Source organism: Eumetopias jubatus, unplaced genomic scaffold, assembly GCF_037043125.1.
Source record: "Eumetopias jubatus isolate StellerSeaLion01/CBP00866 unplaced genomic scaffold, mEumJub1_p1.0 scaffold_4, whole genome shotgun sequence".
Lineage (NCBI taxonomy): Eukaryota > Metazoa > Chordata > Mammalia > Carnivora > Otariidae > Eumetopias > Eumetopias jubatus.
Genome location: NW_028274810.1, coordinates 15,259,858 through 15,285,980, shown reverse-complemented (window position 1 = coordinate 15,285,980; position 26,123 = coordinate 15,259,858). Strand labels below are relative to the sequence as shown.

Here is a 26,123-nt window from a genome sequence, read left to right as displayed (position 1 = left end):
TACAATTGCAGCTATTGATTTTTACTCTCAAATATGTATTTTCCCTTAAACTATTTTCTTCTGAAGGATGGATGAAGATTAAGTGGTTTTTGATATTAGGCCTTTACAAGTTGTTTATAAATCCCAATCCAACAGAATTAGGATTCCAGACAGTAGAAGTCATTTTAGCAAAATCCCAAGAATTTTTTTGTTGTTATTAAAGATTTTATTTATTCATTTGAGAGAGAGGGAGAGCGTGAGCAGGGGTGGTGGGGGGAGGCAGAGGGAGGCAGAGGGACAAGCAGACTCCCCTCTGAGCAGGTAGCCTGACTTGGGGCTCAATCCCAGTACCCCGAGATCATGACCTGAGCCGAAGTCAGACGCTTAACCAACTGAGCCACCCAAACAACCCAAGCAACTCCCAAAAACCAAGAATTTTTTAGTGTTTCCTAAGGTTATCTAAAAGAAATACACAAACAAAAAACTATTAGGACAGAAATTCAGCAAGCTGTCAATATCCTTTTGTAGGGTGGCCCTCCACCTAATAGGCAGAATTTTCAAAAAATGAAGTATCTGCTATGGAATAATTTCATGGATTAAAAAATGCTGAGAGAGGGCAACCCTGTGGGGAACGCTCTCACTCTTTTTTTTTTTTAAGATTTTATTTATTTATTTGACAGAGAGAGACACAGCGAGAGAGAGAGAGAGAGAGAGAGAGAGAGAGAGAGTGCACAAGCAGGGGGAGTGGGAGAGGGAGAAACAGGCTTCCCGCTGAACAGGGAACCCAATGCGGGGCTCGATCCCAGGACCCTGGTATCATGACCTGAGCCGAAGGCAGACGCTTAACGACTAGGGGCCCCTCACTATGCCCTTTTAATCAGGGATTCATTTCAGGAAGAGTGTTCCTATGTAGATACAAGGCTTTTACATTTAAAGATGTCTTTCGTGAGAACTTAGGTCAGGAGGAGAATCTTTTCCTCATTTTTGCTGCCTGGCAAGATAAGTTTTTCTGTTAGTACAATTTAGGTTTAATCATGGCCAGGAATCCAAGCAAGCAGGATTAGAGCTATCTCTTTATATGATAAGTTGGAGGGAACCCAATGTTTCCTGGGCATTTACTTCCCTTGGAATACGTTGAGCATTAAGGAGGGAATTACAGACCCCCAGCCAGTTCCTCGATTGGTTGCATTAGCGGCTGGGACTTTAATGGGTCATATAGTTGAGGCTTTCTTGTTCCAACAACAGAAATATGAAATTATGATGATGCTAAATCTTGGGGTCTACACCCCTCAATAGGGCCATGCTTGCAAATGGGACTTCAGGTATAAGGACAGAAAAAAGTGCCCAGGTGTAAGGCGAGGGAATATAATTGAATCAAAGTTTAAACTGTTAACCTCGCTAAGCCTTTATGATTGAGCCAGATTTGGGGGGAGGAAGTCGAGAGGAGAAAAGGAGGATCAGGTGATGGATGGGTAAGAGTGGCTACTCCCAGTGGGCTGATCCCTCCTCAATCCAAGATGTTAGGCTACTGTTTCACTTTGAGGTGGAAACCATGGGATGCCTTGGTTCACAGGGGAGAGCTGATATGTAGGGATGACTTCATAGTCACCTCTCTGTAACAGGTATGGGGTAACTCCTACTGGGATTGCAAGATGGGAAACAAACCATTCTCCATGGGGACTCCTCTAGATTGGGTACTGCAAAATTGGGTAATTTCCCCCTGTAAAACTTTTCGAGTGTTTTCCATGGGTTAAACATGGCGGGTTCTTTTTTTTTTTTTTAATGTTATGTTAGTCACCATACAATACATCATTAGTTTTTGATGTAGTGATCCACGATTCATTTTTTTTAACATATAATGTATTATTTGTTTCAGGGGTACAGGTCTGTGATTCATCAGTCTTACACAATACACAGTGCTCACCACAGCACATACTCTTCCCATTGTCCATCACCCAGCCACCTCATCCACCCACCCCCCTCCGCTCCAGCAACCTTCAGTTTATTTCCTGAGATTAAGAGTCTCTTGTGGTTTGTCTCCCTCTCTGGTTTCATCTTATTTCATTTTTTCCTCTCTTCCCCTATGATCCTCTGCCTTGTTTCTCAAAGTCCACATATCGGTGAGATCATATAATTGTCTTTCTCTGATTGACTTATTTTGCTTAGCATAATACCCTCTAGTTCCATCCACATCATTGCAAATGGCAAGATTTCATTTTCTGATGGCTGCATAATATTCCATTACACACACACACACACACACACACACACACACACACACACACACTACATCTTCTTTTTCCATTCATCTGTCAATGGACATCTTGGCTCTTTCCATAGTTTGGCTATTGTGGACATTGCTGCTATAAACATTGGGGTCCAGGTGCCCCTTCAGATCACTACATTTGTATCTTTGAGGTAAATACCCAGTAGTGCAATTGCTGGGTCATAAGGTAGCTCTATTTTCAACTTTTTGAGGAACCTCCATACTGTTTTCCAGAGTGGCTGCACCAGCTTACATTCCCACCAATAGTGCAGGAGGGTTCCCCTTTCTCCATATTCTTGCCAACATCTGTCATTTCCTGACTTGTTAATTTTAGCCATTCTGACTGGTGTGAGGTGGTATCACATTGTGGTTTTGATTTGTATTTCTCTGATGCCAAGTGATATTGAGCACTTTTTCATGTGTCTGTTGGCCATTTGGATGTCTTCTTTGCAGAAATGTCTGTCATGTCTCCTGCCCATTTCTTGATTGGATTATTTGTTCTTTGGGTGTTGAGTTTGATAAGTTCTCTATAGATTTTAGATATTAGTCCTTTATCTGATATGTCATTTGCAAATATCTTCTCCCATTCTGTCGGTTGTCTTTTGGTTTTGTTGACTGTTTCCTTTGCTGTGCAAAAGCTTCTTATCTTGATGAAGTCCCAGTAGTTCATTTTTGCCTTTGTTTCCCTTGCCTTTGGCGATGTGTCTAGGAAGAAGTTGCTGCAGCTGAGGTTGAAGAGGTTGCTGCCTGTGTTCTCCTCAAGGATTTTGATGGATTCCTCACATTTAGGTCTTTCATCCATTTTGAGTCTATTTTTGTGTATGGTGTAAGGAAATGGTCCAGTTTCATTCTTCTGCATGTGGCTGTCCAATTTTCCCAACACCATTTGTTGAAGAGACTGTCTTTTTTCCATTGGACATTCTTTCCTGCTTTGTCAAAGATTAGTTGACCATAGAGTTTAGGGTCCATTTCTGGGCTCTCTATTCTGTTCCACTGATCTATATGTCTGCTTTTGTGCCAGTACCATACTGTCTTGATGATGACAGCTTTGTAATAGAGCTGGAAGTCCAGAATTGTGATGTCACCTGCTTTGGTTTTCTTTTTCAACATTCCTGTGGCTCTTCAGGGTCTTTGCTGGTTCCATATACATTTCAGGATTATTTGTTTCATTTCTGTGAAAAAAGTTGATGGTATTTTGATAGGGATTACATTGAATGTGTAGATTGCTCTAGGTAGCATAGACATTTTAACAATATTTGTTCTTCAAATCCATGAGCATGGAACATTTTTCCATTTCTTTGTGTCTTCCTCAATTTCTTTCATGAGTATTCTATAGTTTTCTGAGTACAGATCCTTTGCTTCTTTGGTTAGATTTATTCCTAGGTATCTTATGGTTAATGGCTCTAAGTGGAGCCAACTGTGCTTAGTCTACCTCAGGACAGGGACTTTAAGGAATATTCCCAAGCACCTGCCAAAACTCCCTTTGTTTTGGGGAAATTCCCTGTCTTCTCTGGCCTGACATGGACTGCCTAATTCCACTTGTTGGTGGAAAAACATGGCGTTTGCTCATCTGTCCAAGTGGATGAGCTTTAGAATTGGGAACCCTTTTTCTCCGCCTTCTGTAAGCACTTTGCCTCTTCTGTCTGCCCCACCCCTCCTGTTTCTGTACCTTGGGTGCGGCCTACATACACTGCTCACTTCAGATTTCCCCACCAGTGTCTCAGGTAAAAATTGACCCTGGGGAACTAACTGATTGACTTTTAAAAGTGGACCCAGGTGGAACATAACTTGGTATTTAAACTAAGTTAACTTTGCTGGTTTAATTAAGTTAGACATGTCTTTAAAGTTATCAGCATTAAATGTAAAACTTGTATTCTGCCAAGGTTTGCTGAAGGTCAAATAAGCTCGTGTTATCTCTACTGCAATTTGTTAGCAAAAAGATGACTAAAACGATGGTTAATTGTCTGTCTCATCAAAGTTTTCATAGGAAATTGTTAAAATAGCTTTCAAAGTCTTTGGGATTAAATTCATTGGACATCTAGGTCTTTTCCAAATAGGATAAGGTGCTAAATCATTGATTACTGGATGTAGGTTTGTGCTTTTGACTACTTATTGCAAAGAAACTAAGGATATTTAAATCTGCTGGTAAACACGCTTTGTGCTTAACCAGTTCATAAATTTGCCATCTAAAGAATTCTGGTGTGACAGTTCACAATTGGTTACTACTTAGTCTTCACTGGAGACTAAGATTTCTAAGAGTGCAAAATTCGGCAACTCTGTATGTAGAAAAGTAGGAGATATGTGAGAAAGATATAAAGAATGGGCATACATTTCTGTTGAAGGTAATTTTGTCCTAAATAAGATGGTTGTTTGGAGAGAAGTGGCTTGGGACAAAATCTGAATACAAAAGAAAGTTGTACGGGGTTTGTGAAGGAAAATCTTTGGAAAGGAATTTTAAGTGTGGTCAGGACAGACTAAGATTAAAATAAAGGGATTTTAGGGGCACCTGGGTGGCTCAGTCGTTAAGCGTCTGCCTTCGGCTCAGGTCATGATCCCAGGGTCCTGGGATCGAGCCCCGCATCGGGCTCCCTGCTCCACAGGAAGCCTGCTTCTCCCTCTCCCACTCCCCCTGCTCATGTTCCCTCTCTCGCTGTGTCTCTCTCTGTCAGATAAATAAATAAAATCTTTAAAAAAAAATAAAATAAAATTGGAATTCTCTATTCAAAAGATAAAGTTCTCTTGAATTGTTGGTCTGCTCTTGATACGAAAATGTAAACAGCTGTTTTCTCTTTGCCTGCCCAGAAAACCAATTTCTATGTTTTGCCTTTATCAAGTCTTTGACGATCCCTAATCCTATTTAGGCAAGTGCCTTAAAACTTTCTAAAGTTTTAACAAACTTCCCCAAGATTTAAATCATGAACAAAATCTCTTTGACTCATTACGCCTTTTATTTGGTATGTTAAATTACTCTGGTAATACTGTTAAACAAATGATAAGCCTTCAGTTACATTTGGGTAAATGCTCTAACTATTCTAGAGATGATACGCAATTCCTAAAGTTTTAATGTTTTAATATAAGGTCATCACTTACTATTTTGATTATTGAAAGGGTTATGTGACATAAAAATAACTGAGTTTCTTTGTCAATTGCATCATAATGAACTCTCAGATCATTAACAATGTCCATTTCTGAGTTTTTGTCATTTATAATTTTTCTTATTCTCTTGCAAAATGACTTTCATCTTCAAGGAGGTTCATAAAAAGGACTTTAGGAAAAATACAGGTATTCTATATCTTTAAGATTAAAACTGAAATAGGTAAAAATTTCCAGAACTAAAGCTGCATTCAAACTAAACAAGAATTAGTAACATGGGATTAAATTAACTAAAAAGATGATTATAGTTTTGTGACTTTTGTTTGAAACACTGCTGGTTCTCTAATGTTTGCTCTCCCAGACTGAGGACACTTCCTCTTAAGATACGACTTACAGAAATGTGATCAAGTATTCATTTGTAAACATATTGAAGCATTTAGCTTTTTTCTCTACCTGAACCCTCTGATATTCAAAAGGTCTCAGTAAGTATTCTTTCTTCCATGGCAATCATAGTCATTTGCATAAGTTCAATAAGAATCTGTTCTCCTTGCAACACCATTGGAAACACTGGTTATTTTCCTAAGGCTTTGACTGGAATGTCATGTTTGAGAGAGACATGCACAGACTCAGATATGACCAATCAGCTTTGAGGAACTAAGGTTGAATTTATGAAACCTGGAGCCATGAGGCCCCTTGGAAATGTTGGCCTGACACCTTTCTTACAGAGTTCCCAGCAGCCTCACCAGGTAAGTAAAGAATGTCACCTCCTGGCAGGTGCAGGAACCTCAGGATATATTGGGGACCTTGTGAAGAAGAATCTGCCCAAATCGACAGGTATTGCAGGCATGTCTAATGGCAAGTGCTGGCTTGGCTTCTGGCCTGGAGAGGCTACTAAAAGTTCAACCTAGAGATTCCTTATAAAAGTTCCAGCAAAGCAGATTCTAAAAGATCTGTATGATCAATCATTCTTGCTGAGCTTATGTAAATAATTATGCCGTTTGTTAAAACTGGACTTGTTTTTCAATCAAATTTGTCTTATGTGGCTATCTCTGGAAATGAGGGTTATTTTAGAGAGAAAAATTATGTTTCAACAACACACCTTTGTGGATGCTAAATTTTAGTTCTGATTGTCTTTGAATGTTGTTTGCCTAAGCTAGACAACTTGAGGTAAACCTCAGAGAAATTGCTGCAATAGCTCACGTATAGACAATCTCCTTGCTTGTTATTCTGTGGGGGATAACAGGACCCCATGGGCATATGATTACTTGAACAACTGGGAAATGGGATAGATTCCCCAACAATTGTATAACTCAGCTATCACCTTGACCAATTCTATGTGGCTGGGATGACAAAATTGCTCTTTAAAGGGCAGAGCGTACCCCATGGAGATAATGGATGGCCCCACTTTCTTTATGATTAGATTGGATGATGCACTTGGGGATGCCCTTATCTCCTGAGACAAGTCTTCTCCCATTTGCCTGTGATTCCTTGTAAATAGCATAGTGTTAAGGCTGGACCTCAAACAAAAAGAGCTTCTTGATCGTTTCATCCCTCAAAGTCATTTATCCTAGAAGCCACTCTCTTGACATAGGCTTTGCGAACAAAGGCTTTAACCAAGCATACAACAGCCCTCCTGGTAAAAAAAAAAAAAAAAAAAAAGCCTCAAAGCTCGCTATGGGACTTCCAGGACTTATGTTAGGACTGCAAAACAGTATGCTCGCTCAGCAGGACTCTAAATGATACTTCCCAGGCACTGGATCCACTCAGCCAAGAATTAAATGAAGTCAGAGAAGGACGTCTTGAGAACCACACCATTATTGACTGTCTACTATTGCTACACCATTTGGGGTGTGAAAAATTTCCTCACATGTGTTGTTTTAACATTACAGTTAACTCCTGCAAGGTGTCCCAATTAATAGGGGTCGTTTGTGATCAATTAAATAAGATCAAGATATCCACAGATCTATTTGACAAAATTGGTAATTGGGGATCTTATCGCATGGATATTTATAATAGCTTTATTCATAATTGCTAAAACTTGGAAGCAACCAAGTTTTCACCTACTTCAGTAGGTGAATGGATACATAAACTGTGGTACTCCTGTACAATGGGATATCATTCATTACTAAAAAGAAATGAATTATTAAGTCATGATAAGACACAGAAGAAACTTTAAGTTAATATTACTCAGGTATATTACTGAAGAGGTTACATACTGAATGATTCCAACTATATGGTGTTCTGGATAAGGCAAAACTATAGAGGCAGTAAGATTAGTGGTTGCCAGAGGGTTGGGGGAGCGAGAGATGAATGGGTAGAGAACATAAGGGATTTTTAGGGCAGTGAAATTATTCTGTATGATACTATATGAGTGAATATATGTCATTATACATTTGTCAAAACCCATAGAATGTGTAACACAAAGAGTAAACTCCAATATAAACTATAGTCTTTGGTTGATAATGATGTGTCAATGTTGACTCATTGATTGTGACAAATAAATGTACTGTACTGATTCAGGATGTTGACGATGGGAGAGGTTATATGTGGAGGGAGGGAAAGTGGGAACTTTCTGCACTTTCTTTTTTTTTTTAAAGATTTTATTTATTTATTCATGAGAGACAGAGGGAGAGAGAGAGGGGGAGAGAGAGAGAGAGAGAGAGAGGCAGAGGGAGAAGCAGGCTCCCAAGGAGCAGGGAGCCCGATGTGGGACTCGATCCCAGGACCCTGGGATCATGACCTGAGTTGAAGGCAGACACTTAACCATCTGAGCCACCCAGGCCCCCACTTTCTGCACTTTCTGTCCAGTTTTGCTCTGAACCTAAAACTGCTCTAAAAATAAAGTGTAGTTATGTATATATAGAGACAAACCAAGGACTGGGAGATATATGTATCTTTAAAAATTATGTACTTTATATTATAATTATAGTATATTATTTAATATAATATAATTCTTTAAATAAATGTTCTTTAAATATTACAAAAAATACATCAATTTAATCTATCATACTAATAGTCCAAGGAAAAAAAGTCCAGAAAAAACATCTGACAAAATTCAACATCCACTCATGATAAAAACTTTCAGCAAACTGGGAATAGAGAGGAACATCTTTAACGTGATAAGAGGAGTCTGTGAAATACCTAGAGGTAACATCATATTAAATAGTGAAAGGCTGAACAGTTTCTCCTAAGAAGAATGAGGAAAGAATGTCCACTCTCACCACACATGTTGGACAGTACTAGAAGTCCTAGCCCGTGTACTAAGGCAAGGAAAATAAGTAAAAGGCATTCAGGTTGTAAAGAGAAAAAGAAAACTGTCCCAATTTGCAGACAACATACTTGTCTATATAGCAAACCCAAAGGAATCTACAAAAAACTCATGGAACTAAACACGAGTTTAGAAAGGTCACAGGAGGGGTCCTGGGTGGCTCAGTCGTTAAGCATCTGCCTTCGGCTCAGGTCATGATCTCAGGGTCCTGAGTTTGAGCCCCGCAATGGGCTCCCCGCTCAGCAGGAAGCCCGCTTCTCCCTTTCCCCCTGCTTATGTTCCTTCTCTCACTTTGTCTCTCTCTGTCACATAAATAAATAAAATCTTAAAAAAAAAAATAGAAAAGTCACAGGATACTAGGTCAATAGAAAAATATCTAGTTTCTAGCAATTGCCGAATGGAAACTTGAATTTAAAACAATACTATTTATCGTGGCTCCAAAGATTTAAATATTCAGGTATAAATCTACCAAAACATGTACATGAATGTTGCTGTATGCTTAAAACTGCAAATGCTGATACAGAAATCAAAGAAGACCTAAATAAGTGGAGAAGCATTCTGTGTTCATGGATTGGAAAATGCAACATAGTATGATGTCAATTTTGCCTAAATTGATCTATGGATTTAATGAAATTCTAATCACTATCCCAGCAGAATTTTTTGTAGATATAGACAAACTGATTCCAAAATTTGTTTTGTAAGGCAGAGGAACTAGATAACTAAAACAATTTCGAAGAAGACCAAAGTTGGAGGAATCATTTTAGCCTATTTTAGGATTTACTAGAAAACTACAGATTCTGAGCCAATGTGGTATTGGCAAAGGTACAGACACATAGATTAAATAGAAAGTCCAGAAATAGACTCACACAAATATGGCCAATTGATTTTTTTTTTTTTACAAAAGTGCAAGAGCAATTAAATGGAGAAAGAATAGTGTGGTCAAAAACTAGTGTTAGAACAATTGGATATCTATCTGCCAAAAAATAATAATAATAACCCTAACTTAAATCTCATACCTTATACAAAAAATAACTCAAAAATAAAACTATAAAACATTTAGAATAAAACAAAGGAGAAAATATCTGTGACCTAAGGTTAGTCAAAGAGTGATTAGACATGATGCCAAAAGCATGATCCATTTAAAAAAACAGTGAGGGCGCCTGGGTGGCTCAGTTGGTTAAGCGACTGCCTTCAGCTCAGGTCATGATCCCGGAGTCCTGGGATCGAGTCCCACATCAGGCTCCTGGCTCAGCGGGGAGCCTGCTTCTCCCTCTGACCCTCTCCCCTCTCATGCTGTTTCTCTCTCTCTCTCAAATAAATCAATAAAATCTTTAAAAAAATAAAATAAAATAAATAAAAAAAATAAATAAAAAAACAGTGAGATAGACTTCACCAAAATGTACAACTTTGCTCTGCAAAAGACAATTAAAAGAATGAAAAGACAAACTACAGACTAGGAGAAAATATTTGTAAGTCACATATTCAACAAAAGACTTACATTCAGAATATATAAAGAATTCTCAAAACTCAGTTGTAAAAAAGAAACAACCCAATTTAAAAATGGGCAAAAGACTTGAACAGACACTTCATTGAAGATACACAGATGGCAAATAAACACATCAAAAGATGCTCTACATCATTAGCCATTAGGGAAATGCAAATTAAAACCACAAAGAGATACCATTACATACCTTTCAGAATGGCTAAAAAAACCAAACAAGCAAAGAACCCTCCCCCCACAAAACCAACCTAAACAAACCAAACCAAACCAAAACAAAACAAAAAAAAATCCAAACAACTAATAATACCAAGTGCTGAACATGATGTAAAGCAACTGGAATACATTGTTGGTAGGAAAGCAAAATGAAACAGCTACTCTTGAAAAAAGTTTGGTATTTTTGTATAAAGTTAAACACACATATTTACATATAACCCAGAAATCTCAGTTCTGGGTATTTACCCTAGAAATAAATACTTATAGTCACTCAAAAATCTGTACAAGAATGTTTGTGTCAGGTCTAGTCATAATAGCAAAAAAAGAAAAAGAAAAGGAACAACCCAAATGTACTCTGGCATTTGAATAGATAAATGGTGATGGATCATATTTCATAATATGATGGTATACTACTCAGCAACAAAAAGAGCAAATCACTGATAAGTACAATATAGATGAATCTCAAAAACTAGGCTGAGTGAAAAAAGCCAGACACAAAAGAGTACCTAGTGCATAATTCCATTTATTTGCAATTCTAGAAAAAAGCAAAAGTAAATTATAATGACAGAGAGCAGATCAGTAGTTGCTGGGGGATTGACTACAAAAGGGCAAGAGGGAGCTCTTTGAATGATAGAAATATCCTATATCTGGATCGTGGTGGTGGTTACATCGGTATAAACATTTATCAAAATTCAAAGTTGAAATGTTCACATCTTATGACCTAGCCGGCTCACTTTTAGATATAGAGCAATGTTTGTTAAACTGCTGGTAGTGAACCATTATTAGTGAACCATTAAAGCAATCCAGTGTGACTCCTTAGAGGGGTATTTACCCTGAAACTAAAGATGGCTAGGCTTCAGGCTCCCTCACTTGCAAACCTTCTTCCAAGGCCTGGTTACTAATTTTGTATTCATAATTTTGTATTCTTTTTCTAAAGGGGGCCCCCAAATTGTATAAATTTTAGGCAAATTTAGACAAAACCTAGATTGCCTCTGGATGGCCAGATTTTTTTTAAATGAAATGGAATAGAAAATAATGAGAATGTTTTATTAAACATTTGTTTCATTTTATACAATGGGTCATGACTTAAAAATTTGTCTTTTGCCAGGGTTTGTGTTTAAGGGAAAAAAAAAAAAGAAAGAAAGTTGGATATTCAGTGTTGTGTGGCGACTATAGACGTATGTGTACATTCAATGCAACACTGTAAAAGTAAATATTTGGAAATAACCTAAATGCCCATCAATACGAGAATAATATAGTGTTATATGTATGTTGTGGAATTCTATATAGTTAAAACGAAGGATCTAAAGGTACATACATCAGGCTAGATGACTCTCATAAACCCACCATTAAGTATTAAAAAAAACAAAACAAAAAACCACAAGTTAAAGAAGGTTACCTAAAGCCCAATATTTAGATAAAGTTTAAAATCACGTGAGAAGCAATAGTAAGTCTGGTGAATTTTAATGTATTGTTTGCAGATATAGTCATTCTACAGTACAAGTGTTAAAATATGTATGAAGCTGAAGGATAGTGGTTACTTCTGGGGAGGAAGGAGAGAGGGAGGGAATGATATCAGAACACACAGGGCTTCCTTTGGCATGCGATTTTTATTTTGTTAAATTTAATAAGGCTAGTTGGTAGATGTGTGGGATTTTTGCTGTATTATTCCGAATTTTCTGATTGTGTTATATTCTGTATGCATATTGTTTTGTTGTAAACATTGGTAATAAATATTATTTCATATTTGTGTCGTGTGGGCATTTACACACATCACACCACTTAATCCTCATGATGACCTTACGCAGTAAGTAGGGCAGTTATTATTATTCCTATTCTACAGTTAAGGAACCCAAAACTGCAGAACAATTTGTTAAAAACAGGATCGGGGACTCTGTTGTTTCTTATTTCGTGGAAATATGATTTGCATGGAAATATGCTGGAGAAGTTTCCTTCAAGTCCAGCCACTCCCTCCTACCGGAACCTTGGTAAGGCACTTACTCAGTGGGGGAATGAATTGTATTAACAATAGCTAAACGTTTGTTCAAAAAGTAGTCATTCGAAAGTCCCGGAGGAAACCTCCAATAATGACTTTGTGACGCGGAGGATACATATTTACAAGGCAATTCTTCGGAGGCACAGGCGGGTTTTCCGCTGGCCGCCGCCCCCTGGCTCACTCAGTGACCTTGGACAAATCACTTAACCTTTCACTATTTACAACCCAGTAAACCGAATGTGTAATATTCATGACTGCTCACTCAGGGCTCCTGCCAAACACTTTTTTGAAAACCAGGGACCGATTTAAGGTCAATCACAATGCAACAAAGTTAACTTTCCAATGCAAATATTCTCCAAGCCTCTTATTCCCCAAAGACTGTTTTCCCTCTCATTTAAATGGTGATATCTATTTTAAGGAGAATGAATTTATACTTTCTAAAGATGAATAACTTTTGTCACTAACTTACGAATGCCTTTTGTTAAAAAATTAAACCGACGCCTAACTAGACAGAATAAAAAGTGATCAATTTCTGTTCTATTGCCCTTCCCCGCTGTAGTGGCTCTCGGAGATTTTTGAAAGCAAGCAGTTTGTTCCCCGTAAGGTTTAGAACCTTATATCAACACTGATCATGCTTTATGAAAATCCTGTAGGTTCTGGGTATCGTGGTGTGGAAGGAGAGAAAAACGGCGCAGAGCGGCTCCAAATCCAGGCAAATAGGGAGAGATGAACTAGGAACCGGTGCGTCCAGGCTAGTTCTGACTTTGGCCGCGAGCTGGAGCGGCTGTGGTGTAGGACTTGGGACTGGCCCCGGAGGCTTCTGGCAAGGAACTTGAGCCCCCTCGCGGCCGAACTGCCCGCAGAGGCCCCAGGTCCCTTTAAGGCGCCCTGCGGGCCGACCCGGAGCAGAGGGGGCGGGAGGAGGGCTCGCGAGCGCACGCCACGTGACTCGGCTGCCAAGTGCGCTCGCGAGTTTGACAGAAGTTTGAATCGGCCTCAGGGGTTTTCTGCAGCCAGAGGGGCAGAGCGGCGGTCCCGACCTCCGCGAGCGCCCGCTGCAGCGCCCGCGCCCCCCGCCCCGCCAGCCTGGAGTCCGCGCCACCGACGGCCGCCCGCGCTCCCGCACCGCTCGCTGCCCCCACCGCCGGTCAGCAGCCCCCCAGCCCCCCCGCGGTGCCGGCCGCAGCCTCCCAGCCAGGGAGCCGAGCCCCGGCGCTGCGCCCCGGCCCCGCTGTGCCAGCATGTCTTCGACGGAGGGCTCGAGTCGCGCGGCGGACAAGTCGCCGCGCCAGCAGGTACTCCCCGCGCGCCCCTGGGGCTGTCTTACCACCCCTTCTCCACCTGGGTGTCGGGCCGGACCCTCATTCCGCCCCCTCTCCCGACTGTGAGTGGGAGGAGGACCAGCGCTTTCCCGGGTCCCCCGCCGCCCTGACCCCCGCGCCGGCCCTGTCTCCGCAGGTGGACCGCCTGCTGGTGGGGTTGCGCTGGCGGCGGCTGGAGGAGCCGCTGGGCTTCATCAAAGTTCTCCAGTGGGTGAGTCGATGCTCTAGCCGCGGGCTATTTCGGGAGCCTGGGCTGTGACGCTGACCCGAAGCAATGTGGCCGGAGTGGGGGGGCGGGGAGGTGCTGTGGCCGGCCGTGACGGCAGGGTGGGGGGCGGCGACAGGTGGGCGGGGGAGGGGCGGGCTGGGGCTGCTTCTCCAGCACTTGGTGGCAGGAGGGCGAGGAGCAAGGCATGCGGAGTCCGGGATTCGGTCCTTCTATGTGCAAGGAGCCCTTGCCCAGGGCGCTCACATTTCACCCGGGCGAGAGGACCCGGGTGTAACCTTTCCAGAACTCTGATCCTGCACATACCACTCTTCGGTGGCAGGAGGGGGGAGGAGGACAAGGAGGACGAGAAAAGCCACGGAGGGCAGAGGAGGGAAGGAGGCAGGCGAGGGAAACCATCCTGCCCCCCAACCCACCGTCACTAGATCTTGAAGGTGGGCTCCAGGGACAGGGTCCTGGCTGGCAGTTGCCCTGTTGAGGTCACTAGAGTAATCTGGGTTCCTGTGACTGAGGGAAAGGGTGAATGAATGAATGAATGAATGAATGAATGAAGTCTATGACTCTAGGATTAAATAAAAGAAAAAATATTAAGACAATAAAAATCACACTGTGGCCAAAATGTGGCTTGTAGAATAAGATAAAACGCTGAGTAGGGAAGCTGGGGCTCTGGGTTTCAGACATGGACCTGCCTTTTCCAGCTTTGTGACCTTGGGCAAGTCACTTATTTGGACCTCAGCTTCCAACATTAGTTAACTGTTGATCACACCATTCTCAGGGTCCCCTTCTGCTCTCAACGGGTTGGTATGCCAGAATATTGCCCTTCATTAGACTCACCCCGTGACCTTGAAGAAATCACTTGCTCATAGCCTCAGTTTCCTCTGTAATAGTCTAGGAGAAAGACATCTCGTTACCTCACTGGTACTTTGAGATACTGGTATATTTTCTGTCCTTACCAGTGCCCAAGGCCTCCTGAGTGTAAGTTAGGAATGTGGACAGGTGCAGCCACTCTTTCAAATCATGCAAACTTGTTGGGAGCATTTAGTACACTATAACAGAGGAGATTTAAGTTAGACAATCCACACACCAAATGGTGTGTGAATAAATTAATGTGCTTTCAGCACAGAATTCAGCTAAGGAATAAGTTACCATTAAGGCTGAGGAGGATTGAGTTCTAAAGGACTTCTAAATCACAGGAGACAAGAATGAGCACTGTGTCACTGATTCCTGAATCATCGTTTGGATGGGAATCATCAGATCTGGAATTCAGGGGCAATAGTGCATTTGGGGTTATCTCCAGATATCTGAGACCTTGACTGGGGCTATAGGCCAGGTGAGGAGCGCCCAAGTGCAAACTCTGGGACCTGGTGGGGACTTTCCACTCTCCCTACTGCCTCAAGAGCAGTTGGATGGACTGCTGACTGAGCAATTCCACCTCCCCCCCCCCACCTTCCCTGTTCTGACCCACCACTTGAATATCATTGGTGGCCATATAAGAATGGTATTAAGGTTCCATGTGACTGCCATCCACAACTAGGGAGCCATTATGAGGAGCAGAACCTGAAACGTAGAGTATAATTTTATCATTAAACTAGACAAATGGATCTAAGGGAAATTTGAGAAAGACTGTCAAGGGATAAGGAAAACAATGAGGTTATTAGACCAAGGAATCATCCTTTGTGGGGGGATTCTGAAAAGCTTCCCTCTTCAATCCTTCTATCCTTTTCTCAATGCCCCCCCACCCCCAATACCACATTTCTATAAAGGCTGTACAAAACAATGCCTAGGAAAATGATCCTGTCTCCTCCCAGGGTCAGCACTGATCCCTAAGAGTTAAGACCCATTTGACTTTTATGATCCTCAACTTCTTAGAGAGAGGGTGATGCCTTTCTCTCATAGTGCTAAATCCGGGGGCCCAAGGCTAGACTCTGAACTCAGCCTTCATGCGAACGGCAGCATCAAAGGGAGACATGATTTGCTTTTACTGCCATCCTGGCAGCCTAGCATGAATTTCACTTGCCCTGAGTTTCTGCAGGATGAGCTCATGTAAAGGTGCACAGGAACCAGCACCAGAAATAACAGTGAAAATGTCATTTGGGATTTTTACTCATTTCCTGCTTGGGGGCATCAAATGCTCCTGGGCTGGAAAAGGAAAAAAAGAAAACACAGATCTTGCATTTATCGTAATGATGCTTGAAAATTTTGTTGTCATTGTTATCCAAAAGCAATTTTGCTGGAATCTGAGAAGAAGAAAGCAATATTAGGCTTTTATTAGTTAGGAGCTTGGCTTAGAGTATCTTTTTTTAAAATTCAGAAATTAATCTCACCTCAATTCCAATTCTGGAGTCTCACCAAGTCCTCACAGAGCTAGCAAAATAACATGGGTATAGACCAATTATTAAAGAACTGGTTTCCTAAAAAAAGAAAAAAGGCAGATTTTGAGGTTGAGGGGCTTTGGTTTAAATTGAGTCTCCTCTGCTTTCTAGCCATAGAGTCTAGGGTACCTAGGATAAGTAACAAAATCTTTGTGGGCCTTGGTTTCGTATATGTAAATGAGGGTGAGATCTAGCTCCTGGGTTCACTGGGAGGATATAGGAGGTGATTTCTCTAAAGCATCGAAGCATTCAGGCCAAGCAGTCCAGGAGATATTCAGTGAGTGTTGGTTCTCCTTTCTCCTATTCCTAAACCTTCCCTTTCCCCTAAATTTCTTCTTTATGCAGACTGTCAGCTAGACTTCTCCTCTGGTTAGATTAATCAAATGTCACTGCCAAATCCTCGCTTTGAGGGTAAGGCACAAAGGAATCTCCTGGATACTCAAGTCACTGTTCCCATAGTAAGTCATATTATCATTAACTGGGTGTACCCCTGATCGGTAATTTACCTTTGAGGTGCCAAAGCCACATACTTGGCTCTGGGGTCTCTGTAATGAAAATAAGCTATTTCAGTTGGTGTGGGGAATACGAAAGAATACCATCAGAGTCCATAAACCTAAGGAGATGACTGTCAGGTAAGAGTAGTGGGAGACCTTGTCTTCCTTGTGCCCCGCACTAACTGGGGATGGGAGTGTTGTCAAAGGATCATCACCGGCAAGCAGGCCGGCACCAAACTGGTGAGGTTATTCTGACACCCTTCCCAAAGAGAAGCAGAGACAGGAGGAGGGCGTGGAGAGCAGTCAATGACCATCGCTGTCCCCAGCAATACAGGTCTAAGAGGAGGAAGGCTGGTTGGCATCAGAACTTCAGAGATCCGCACTCCTGCCCTCCACTGTCTCAGGGACTCCATCTCTCCTTGGCTCCTGTTTTTTTTTTTTTGAGCAGTTTGCTCAACTCAGACCCTTGTGTTTGGTGACATGGATGGTTTCAGTTCTTTCCTGCTCTTCACTGTGCCTCAGTCTCCTGGCACATTTAGGGAAGAAGGCAAATCTGACGCCGAAAGGTGGAGGGGGCAGGGTCAGGGTGTCTTTCTCTGCTCCTGCATCCCAGGTGCAGAGCTACTCCCTGCCTCCTTACAAACTTCACTGAACATAGGAGAGAGCTCTCTCTTTTTTTAGCCTTAATAACTTTGTGATGCAAAATTTTTGTTTGTTTGTTTGTTTGTTTGTTTGAGGATGACACCTTTTTCCTTGACATAAACTCACAAGAGAAGGTACCAGGTCTTATTCATCTTTGTGCCACCAGCACTTGGCACATAGGGGATGGTCAATAACTGTTTGTTGATTAATGAATGAATGAAGTAGAAAGGGCACTGGACAGGGAATCAGGAGATGTGAATTCCAAGGCTGGCCCTCATGATGGCTAAATATGGCCTTGGGAGAGTCACTTGATCTTTTGGGACTTTAGTTTCCACCTCTGTGAAAGGAGACCGTTGGGCTTAATAATCTCAGATCTTTTTTTTTTAAGATTATATTTTATTTATTTTTAAGATTTTATTTATTTATTTGACAGAGAGACAGTGAGAGAGGGAACACAAGCAGGGGGAGTGGGAGAGGGAGAAGCAGGCTCCCCGCCGAGCAGGGAGCCCTATGCGGGGCTCGATCCCAGGACACCGGGACCACGACCTGAGGCGAAAACAGATGCTTAACGACTGAGCCAGCCAGGCACCCCTAAGATTTTATTTATTTATTGGTCAGAGAGAGCGAGAGAGCACAAGCAGGGCGAGAAGCTGGCAGAGGGGGAAGCAGGCTCCCTGCTGAGCAGGGAGCCCAATGTGGGGCTCAGTCCCAGGACCCTGGGATTATGACCTGAGCCGAAGGCAGCTACTTAACCAACTGAGCCACCCAGGCATCCCTGTCTGAGATCTTTTTTGCTCTGATGTCCTATGAACCTGTGAGGTTCCCCTCAGATTTTTCCCTTCGTCCACTTACCTAGCAAACTTTATGTTTTCTGACATCATATGACTGTGATGTTCAGATTTAATTATATATTCTGATTGACAAAGAGCTGTGTAAGGTGGTTAGGGATTCCTGACTTTCAAAGACTCAGAAGAGAAAAGGATACAGCTAGGACTAAAGCTATTTGTGGTATATTTCACTCTTTGAGGAATCATAGAGCAGGGTTCAGGATTTTCAGAACTTCAAGGTTATCATCTAGCCATAGCAGAACTTTGGATAGTAATGGTAAAGTTCTCCAATATGGTACCTGCTAGTCACATGTGGCACTTGAAATGTGGCTCGTGTGACTGAGCAACTGAATTTTTAATTTTATTTAATTTGAATGTAAATAGCCACACTTGGCTGGTGGCTACCATGGTGGATAATGCAACTCTAGAGTGAGTTCCATGAAGACGGAGATTTTTCTCTTCTGTTCACTACTAAGTGATAGTGCTTAGAACCGTGCCTGGTACACAGTAGATGCTCAATAAGTGTCATCTTTCTGTAGATGTGCCCGTCAGGGAAGTGCTGGTGAAGAGGAGGCCCCACAACTGACCATTCATTGCCCCAAGTTAGGAATACCTATTTTCTTAGGGGACCTATATAGAGCTACCAGCCAATGGGTAAAAATATATCCAACTGTCTGCCCTTCCTGGAATGTGACACCCTAATTGTGTGTCCAGTTCTGAGGGCCAGAGGCTAGGAGGAATAAAGAAACCTGTAAGAGGCTCACAGAGCTGACAAAAATTCGAGAATTCCCATGAAGAAGAGCTGGAGAAGCGCCATTGTTATGCCAGTGAGGAGGCTTGGAGTATATAAAGGGTAATGATGCAGAGGCTTTGGGCAACTTCTCTTCAGCTCTGTCAACATGAGCAAACAGGGCTGTACTTCAGCCTCTGTAAATTAAGCCAGATGAAGAGGTTATTCAGGCATTGGGGAGAGTTATGCTCTCTCCTTTCCTGGATGTGTTTTAAAAATGGAGACCATTCTCCTTTGTCTGAACTAAGCCTCCTGGAAACAGAGAGGTGCCCATTATGACCTTTACAGAGGAGTCAGCGGCTCCAGCATGGAGAAAATCTGCCAGGCCAGGCGATGCAAGGCGGGGCAGGGGCACTGGGCACGACCCAGGGGCAGAGCACAGCTGCTGACCAGCCCAGCCAAGGACACACTGATTGCATTACCCTCATCCAGTGAGAGCAAGGCCTCTTGATGGCCTGCTCCAAACCTGCCCTTGTACAGATGAGAAAACTGAGACTCAGAGAGCAGAGCAATTTATTAGCGTTCACCCAGCTAATGAGTGACCCAGACTAGGGCTAGAACCCAGATTTCTAAACTTCTAACCCAGGTCTGTTTTTACTCCATAACACTACCAAGCATTAGCAAAATCACGTGCACACAACTCTATTCTAAACTCTGGGTGCAAGCCTGGGACGTAGATGAGCTGTCTTCTAGGTGCTTAATGTCCAAGACACCAAGACACGGAGAAACACACAGAAAACGATCATTAACAGAGTAAGCTCTGTGCTTACTAAGAATGAGTCCATCATGTACAAGCCTGTACAAGGTAAGTGCACAGGAAATGGGGCCTGAACAAATGAGGTGGGAGGATCAGAGATTCCAGCTTCTCACCTCCTTTTCTAACCGATGTGTTTCCCCAGAAAGAAATGCGAAAACCATAGGTTGAGGACATTTCATTTCACTTAAGACAGGAGGTTTAGCAAAATGTGATGAAAGGTGAAGGGGAAAACAATTCAAGTGATCTGAAATGCCTCTGGTTCTTAACACTGAGCGATGGCAGCATCAACAGATTACAAAGGGAAACACCGCTGGGGAAAGAGTGGAGGCTGATAAGGCAAGTGGAAGCTGCTTTTCTCTGGGCTTGAGCCAGGACTGTTGCTGCAAGTAAAAGGGCCTTTGGGGGGAGGAGGAGTTAGGCTGGCAGAGCACGGGACAGCCCCCCGCCTGGCCCCTCTGAAGGCTTGGCAGAAGTTGTCCCTTCTAGCTACACCTCCAGTGAGGCAGGAAGCCACTGGAAGGTAGCGACAAGGGAACAAGATTCAATGACAGCTCCAAAGGAGAAATGGAAGGAATTCCAACACATGCCTGATCCCAGTTGGCACAGAGGAATCTATTTCTAGGGTGCCTCTCTCGGGGAGGAAATTCAGGTCCAGCTTTATGCTAGATGTTTCCAAAAGCCTGAATTGCTTTGTGTTCGTCACCATCTTAAGGAGGCTACCTGTCACATCCAATGGGGAGATGTGGAAACTATCCATTGGCTCTCTGTATGTCTCCCTCCCAGACACCACTCCAAGTCAACCTCATTCATTTGGCTATTTGGTCTGGCACTCGGGTACAGTGAACACAGCATCCTGAGGCGGGAAGGCCAAGGGAAGCCATGAGTCCCTGCCCAGGAGGGACTTGATTAAAGGAAATCCTCCCCCACCCCCATAACTGCACCTGCTGAGAGTCAGAAGATGGTTCTGAGGGGATATACCTTGGCCAGTTGAGGCCTTCTGACTCTCAAAGGGCTTCCCTCTCCCTCAGCTCTTTGCTATTTTCGCCTTCGGGTCCTGCGGCTCCTACAGTGGAGAGACAGGGGCAACAGTTCGCTGCAACAACGAAGCCAAGGATGTGAGCTCCATCATTGTTTTGTTCGGCTATCCCTTCAGGTGAGCGGGAATGGATTCTGACCCCACACAACCTCTCTCGCTGGTTTGGCAGGACCTGCTTGGACTCTTCCTCCTCCAGAAGCCTAAAGACTTTTTGTTGAGTGCCACTCGGGTTCAAACAGAACTACAAGACTTGGGTCCTTCCTGCCCTTTAGGAATTTCAGACACACTAACCGTAGAAAAATATCAGGGAAACTCAGATAGGTCATTGTTATAATAATGTTCCTGTCCATAGATAATCAATAGCAGGTAACCAAGTTCCTACAGAAAGAACCCATGCAGTTTGGGATGGAGGCTAGTTGGGCAGGTCTCTCTGACCTTCAGAGACCTTCTCCCTGCCTTTAAGGTTAGGGAGCTTGTTAGTACTTAGATCCTAAAGAGTTGATATGGGGTACCTCACCTGGTACACTAGAATACAAGGACATGTACCTTGACCAGGAGGTAGAAAAAGAATACTCTTTCCTGGCTATTTGTCCCAACTGCTCAGAAGAGAACTGGGGACAGGGCTCGCCTTTTCAGATATTTTTAGTACCAACGGCCAAGTTAGGTTAACTATCTCTTGTACATAACAGGGTTTTGTTTTGTTTTCTGTCCTTATTTTGTCCCATATAGTCTCATGGGGGAGGGATGCTAAATAAGGCCTGAGAATGGGCAAGTCCAACCCTAACCTGGCCACTGTGGGCCTGTGCTCTCCGGGGGGCAAAATGAAGCTGATCTCCCTGGTGGTTTGGCTACCAGAAAATAGATGCACTATGTATATTGTGGTTGTGACCTAAAGGGCCCTTGGAGATACTTGGAAGTACATGGTCACTGTATCTGGGCAAGGTAGATGAGGGTGGGGTAGCAGCTGAATGGGAGGTAGAGTTCGACCAGATTTCTGGGGATGTCTCTGTCTTGACTGCAAGGTTGCCTCCAGAAAGTCCCCTTTCTTGGCTCTGTAAGAGTCCCAGGGTGAGAAGTAGCGCGGACTACTCCCAGCGCAGGGACAGTCCCCTGCCTCCACCGGGAGGGTATTGCCCCAAGCTCAGGATGACACCCCCCTGCCACCCACAGGTTGAACCGGGTCCAGTATGAGATGCCCCTTTGTGATGAGGACTCCACCTCCAAGACCATGCACCTGATGGGGGATTTCTCTGCTCCCGCCGAGTTCTTTGTGACCCTGGGCATCTTCTCCTTCTTCTACACCATGGCCGCGCTGGTCCTCTACCTGCGCTTCCACAGCCTCTACACAGAGAACAAGCGCTTCTCACTCGTGGTGAGTGGGCACTGGCCAGGAGGGACGGGGTGGAGAAACTGAGGAGGTGTGCCTCCTGGGACTGATGTCACATTGAGGGGGGAGGACACCCCGATGTGGAAACTCCTGCGTCTCCCTGCCAGCTCTTTGCTGTTCATCCCCTGCAGGTTCTGTGGTTCCCACAGCTCCGAGGACTCTGCCTCTAGCAAACCCCCATCACCTGCTGTGCTCAGAGAGGGCGGAATAGCATCAAGAAGTGGGCTCTGGAGCCAGACTGCTTGGGTTCAGAGTCCAGGACAGTCCTTTATAGCTGTGTGCTCTTGGACAAGTCACTCAGCCTCTCTAAACCCCAGGTTCCTCAATATACAAGGGGGATCAAAAAATACCTATCTCATAGTGTTTGGGGGAGATGAGTGAAAATACTTGTAAAATATCTGAGATATAGTTAGCTTCAATAAGTGTTAGCTATCATTAATATTCTTCCCCCTCTCCCGTCTCCATATCCCAGGCATGCAAGGTGGAAGGGGTGCCTTAGAGGACCCCATTTGTCTCCTGCAGTCTGCCACCAGTGGTAGCTGAGCAATGGTGATCAAAGGAAAGGCTTGAAGGCGAGAGTGGGGAGTTTAGGCCACCTGGGTTTGGGGGTGACAGTGACCAGCAGGTACCTTGATACATTGTTGCTTGACCTCCGTTCTGAGGGCCTGGGCAGGGGTAGCCCTGGGTGGTAGTGTTCCTTTAGTGGCAGTGAACAGATTCCTGAAGATGACCGGGGCTCCCTGAGGCTCCAGGTGTTGGGTAGGACGGCAAGAGGTAGCTGTCCTGGGACCTCAGGATGCCAGGGCATTTTGGCCAGAGGAAGAGAAGTAGGCCATCAGGGGGGCCTTTCTGAGTGCATTTCCTATCCCTCTGCTCCTCCCAGGACTTCTGTGTGACTGTCTCCTTCACCTTCTTTTGGCTGGTAGCTGCAGCCGCCTGGGGCAAGGGCTTGACGGACATCAAGGGGGCCACACGGCCATCCAGCCTGACGGCAGCCATGTCAGTGTGCCACGGAGAGGAAGCGGTGTGCAGTGCTGGGGCCACGCCCTCTATGGGACTGGCCAACATCTCTGTGGTGAGACCTGCGGCCGCTGCTGGTGTCTGGGGGAGGCCGGTCCCAGCTGGCAGGTTCTGAGAGGAACAGAGAGAGGGTGTCTCTCCAGCTGGTATCCCCTGCAACTGGAGCCAGTGACCCCAGCACCTAAGGGTGGCTGCTGGCCCCTGGATGACCCTGAGAAGACATGTTGGTTTTTTGGGGGGGGGACCCAAGAGCCACTTAGCCTCCTGTTCTTTCCTCCTTCTGTACTCTGCTCTCCCATTTCCCTTCTCCCCACCTCCAGGCATGCTCTCCGTGACTGCCTCCCACTCCTCCTGCCTCTTGACAATGTGTGTGCGAGCATGTGAAGGGGCGCGCAGGCTGTGTGGCTGGGCTCAAGACTGGGAGCAGACCCAGAGTGAAAGAGAAGGGCTTCACTGTCACCCAGGCCTCTAAACTGGAAAGGGGCTTTGGGCAAGGGTGGGCCCAGTTGGTACACAGAGGTTTGGCCATCCTGGTTGTTAGAATGTGGAAATCTTTCCATATCAGTTGGCACATAGCTGAGGCTTCAAGCTTTACAAATGCCCCCTGTCACCTTAGCCTTGTCCTGAAAATGGCTTAGAACTCCCCAAGGCCCAACAACTGAAGGGGTTTCATCGCTGGCACACCAGGGAGCCTTTTAGACCTTGCTAGAACCCTGCTGATAGGTTTTAGCCACCAACATTTTATTGTACAAATTTTCACACATACAGTAAAGTTGTAAGAATTTTACAATGAACACCCACACACTCGTCACCTAAAGTGTACCATTAACATTTTCCTAGACGTGGGGCACCTGGGTGGCTCAGATTGTTAAGCAACTGCCTTCGGCTCAGGTCATGATCCCGGAGTCCTGGGATCGAGTCCCACATCGGGCTCCCTGCTCAGCAGGGCGTCTGCTTCTCCCCCTGTCCCTCTTCTCTCTCATGCTCTCTATCTCTCATTCTCTCTCTCTCAAATAAATAAATAAAATCTTTAAAAGAATCTGTTAAAAAAAACCATTTTCCTAGACATGCTTTATCACATATCTGTCTGCCCCTCTTCATCCATCAAACCATCTTATTTTTCATGCATTTTGAAGTCAACTGCAGACATCAGTACAGTCCCCCCAAAATACTTCCTGCTGATAGGTTTTTAAGTATCTTTTTAAAAGATTTTATTTATTTACTTGACAGAGAGAGAGCGCGTGAGTGCCTAAGTAGGGGGAGCAGGAGAGGAAGAAGCAGGCTCCCTACTGAGCAGGGAGCCCGATACGGGGCTTGATCCCAGGATGCTGGGATCATGACCTGAGCTGAAGGTAGACGCTTAACTGACTGAGCCACCCAGGCACCCCTTAAGTATTTTTGAATAAATATTTGAATATAGCCCTGGCTGGGTCCCTGGCCCAGGAAAGGAGCACCTTGGACAGCTCTGGTCACACCCACCGTTGAAAAACGGCACTCAGAACAGTGCTGTGGAGAGCGCACTAGAGCCCTTGCTCCTTGCTATGCTTTGCATGGTGTTTCACTCCAGGGGCCAGATTCTCCTAGCGATCAAGCTACAACTCAGGTGCATGCTGTGGACAGTTAGAGACTTTCACCAGAGAACCCGTGGTGGGTATCGGCATTGAACCCTGCCTCTACATCCAGTTCTCTGTATATTAGTCTTCCCAGCCCTCTGCCTCTTCCCCCACCCACCACAGGGACTCCCCCTACTCTCCGTTCCCACAATGCCCTCCTTACTGTTCTCACAAACTTCCCTGATGTCTTTGCAGCTCTTCGGCTTTATCAACTTCTTCCTGTGGGCCGGGAACTGTTGGTTTGTGTTCAAGGAGACCCCGTGGCACGGGCAGGGCCAGGACCAGGGCCAGGACCAGGGCCAGGGCCCTAGCCAGGAGAGCGCAGCAGAGCAGGGAGCAGTGGAGAAGCAGTAAGCAGCCCCCACCTGGCTACTCCCGAACAGGACAGCACCTCTTCAACCACCTCCAGCTTCCAAGACCTCCCTCTTCTTCCTTCTCCAACTCCCCTCCCCTGTCATTCTGGGCTTTGAGCTTTGAGACGTCGTCGCTGATGGATGGGCAGGCATCAGCTGTCAGAAACCTGGGCAGCCCTCCCAGTGGCTTCCTAGCCCTCCTCTGGCTGGAGCCTCGGATGGCAGGAGCTCAGGGCTTCTTGTCTACTGCCTGGACCCCCAGCATCTTACTTGGGGTCTTACTTATACCGTTATAGCCTCTGAGAATGAGCCTCTACTGCAGGGGGCAGGAGACCAGTCTTGAGACTTGTTCCTAGCAGCCACTTCTATCAACGTGTCGCCTTCAATAAAAGTGGGGGGAGGGGAAATTGGCTGGCAGCCTTCTTCCTGGTTCCTTGCATGAAGGGCCCACCAGCAGTTCAGTGACCCCTCTTCAATGGCTGTCATCTAAGCCTGTGTCTGCCCCCATCTCCAGTCAGCCCGCGCTCTCCCACTTTTCCCTCTGGCCTCTGCTCAGCCACAGAGCCTACCATGTGGGAACCCAGGAGGCCAATTAGCCTAGAAAACAGCTCTGTAGAGGGTCCTGATGTGGCTGGACTCAGTGGGGAGCAGATATATTGCAAATGGGTTGCAACTTCAAGACCCTGAAGCCAGGAAACTTGCTGGGGAAGCGTTTCTTCTGTTCCTTCAGGCCTCCCACCTCTCCAGGCTGGGGCACTTTCTACCAGCATTATACTCCTACTTACCCTAGAAACTCCCGACCTTCCTCCCTGCCCTCCTTCTTGGGCTTAGTCTCACGTATGGGCCACAAGATGAGTGGTCTGGGAGCATCTCCATTTCAGCCCTCCCCGCCTCCAACCTCTCCGTCCATCTCCCTTCCCCAGCCTCTTGGGTTTGAGGCATTCGAGATCCTTTTCCATGTCTGTCCA

At 44.7% G+C, this 26,123-nt stretch overlaps 1 protein-coding gene across 1 annotated transcript; it reads left to right on the top strand.

Moving 5' to 3' along the window:
* Positions 1-13,557: 13,557 nt before the first annotated feature.
* On the top strand, positions 13,558-25,156 carry SYPL2 (synaptophysin like 2). The gene is made up of 6 exons (XM_028102180.1): positions 13,558-13,611; positions 13,775-13,849; positions 20,775-20,899; positions 21,953-22,154; positions 23,053-23,244; positions 24,998-25,156. The coding sequence occupies exons 1-6, from the start codon at positions 13,558-13,560 to the stop codon at positions 25,154-25,156; spliced, it is 807 nt and encodes a 268-aa protein (XP_027957981.1).
* Positions 25,157-26,123: the final 967 nt, after the last annotated feature.

Coding starts and splice junctions, on each gene's coding strand:
- SYPL2 (XM_028102180.1), top strand. CDS start 13,558: ATGTCTTCGACGGAGGGCTCGAGTCGCGCGGCGGACAAGTCGCCGCGC. Junction 13,612..13,774: donor ACAAGTCGCCGCGCCAGCAG/GTACTCCCCGCG, acceptor CTGTCTCCGCAG/GTGGACCGCCTGCTGGTGGG. Junction 22,155..23,052: donor ACAAGCGCTTCTCACTCGTG/GTGAGTGGGCAC, acceptor TGCTCCTCCCAG/GACTTCTGTGTGACTGTCTC.